Source organism: Aplysia californica, unplaced genomic scaffold (assembly GCF_000002075.1).
Source record: "Aplysia californica isolate F4 #8 unplaced genomic scaffold, AplCal3.0 scaffold00208, whole genome shotgun sequence".
Taxonomy (NCBI): Eukaryota; Metazoa; Mollusca; class Gastropoda; order Aplysiida; family Aplysiidae; genus Aplysia; species Aplysia californica.
The window spans coordinates 214,332-215,845 of NW_004797478.1; the positions used below are offsets into that span (position 1 = coordinate 214,332).

General features: G+C 48.2%; 1 protein-coding gene across 1 annotated transcript; it reads right to left on the reverse strand.

Moving 5' to 3' along the window:
* Window positions 1–215: 215 nt before the first annotated feature.
* On the reverse strand, window positions 216–695 carry LOC118477763. Its single transcript, XM_035970008.1, has one exon. It carries the CDS (start codon window positions 693–695, stop codon window positions 216–218), a length of 480 nt encoding a protein of 159 aa, XP_035825901.1.
* Window positions 696–1,514: the final 819 nt, after the last annotated feature.

Genomic DNA, 1,514 nt, shown 5'->3' on the forward strand with positions numbered 1-1,514 from the left:
GTTCTCCCGAGCTCTCCGACCAAGCTCAGCCCACAACTGGTCAATAGGATTGAGGTCTGGACTGTTGGCTGGTAAAGGGGGGGGGGTTCTGTGATACCTGCTGACCCCCCAACCATAATGGAGCCGCCTCCAAACGGGACCACTTCTTGAACTGCATTGGCAGCAAGCTGCTCCCATGGACGCCTCCAGATGCGGGTTCGGCCATCATTGGGTGTCTAACAGAACCGAGATTCATCAGTGAACAAGACCTCTGTCCACTGGGCATTTGTCAACCTCTGGTGCGCAGTGCACCAGATTTGACGGTTGGCTCGCTGGTTCTGGGTCAGCGTAGGTTTTCTGACTGGACGACGAGCACGAAGGTTGACGTCATGAATGCAATTACGTATTGTCTGGGAACTGACTGTTGTGTAGGTGGCAGCTCGCAGACGTCGCCTGAAGACGCTGGAAGAGCTAGTCCGCTTCTGTGTGGCTTGGTGTTGGATGTAGAGGTCCTCTCTTACGGTCGTTTTCTTGGGACGACCTTTGCGACGCCGCTCTAGGAGTCTTCCTGTCACCGCGAACCACTGCCTCAGCCGTATGATGGTGAGGTGGGATAACTGAAGTATGCGTGGCACTTCGCGTACACCAACTCCATACTGCAGCCAGGCAATTGCCCGGGTCCTGTCGAATTCGTTTAACTTTTGTCGTGGTGGCATGTGGCTTGGCGAGGTAATACTGTAAAACAGAGCTGGAACGCAGTCTTATGTAGGCAGACAAGGGAGCACTGTTCGTAGCCAGAGAAGCATTCTTCCCCATGCATCTCGTTTTTGCCATACAGAAATCCCCAGGTATCACTCACTGACGTTTGAAACTCAGTCCAGGAAATTGCAGATTTTCACACGCGCCAAGCATGCTGCATGACGCGCAATGCCACTCACACAGTGGTTACCGTATTCACTATTGACCCTTTAGCCTTGCTACCGAATTTTACAAGACAAATCTGATTACTTTTTTTAAATGATTTTTTTGAAAATACTACCTACTATCCTGAGTTGTCCTTAACTGTTCGTGAAGACTGCTTTTGCTGCTCTGCTTGCTAAATGTGAAAATGACCCCGTTTTTTTTAACACAACGTCATATTTTGTTCAAACAGATCGTGGAGTTTTGTGATGACCCAACCACAGCCCCCAAACATTTACGACACAACTATCTGGCCCCCAATCGGCACAACCGACTATGCATGTACAAAAGTGCATGGGAAGTCATGAGGAAGCATTCAGATTTTGCAAAACGTGAGTAGTAGTGTACTAGTATCAACTCCTGCTTAACTGGACATTTGATCAGTTTAAGTCAAACTTCACAAAAGGAGCAAAAAATATTAAGGACAAAAATGGTAACCACGGACTATACTGAGAAATTAGTGTCAGGAATTCTTTCCCCAGACCCTATTTACTCATTCTCTCTCTCTCTCTCTCTCTCTCTCTCTCTCTCTCTCTCTCTCTCTCTCTCTCTCTCTCTCTCTCTCTTTCTCTCTC

Excerpts from the sequence above, each read along its gene's own strand:
- LOC118477763 (XM_035970008.1), bottom strand. The coding sequence starts at position 695 with ATGCCACCACGACAAAAGTTAAACGAATTCGACAGGACCCGGGCAATT.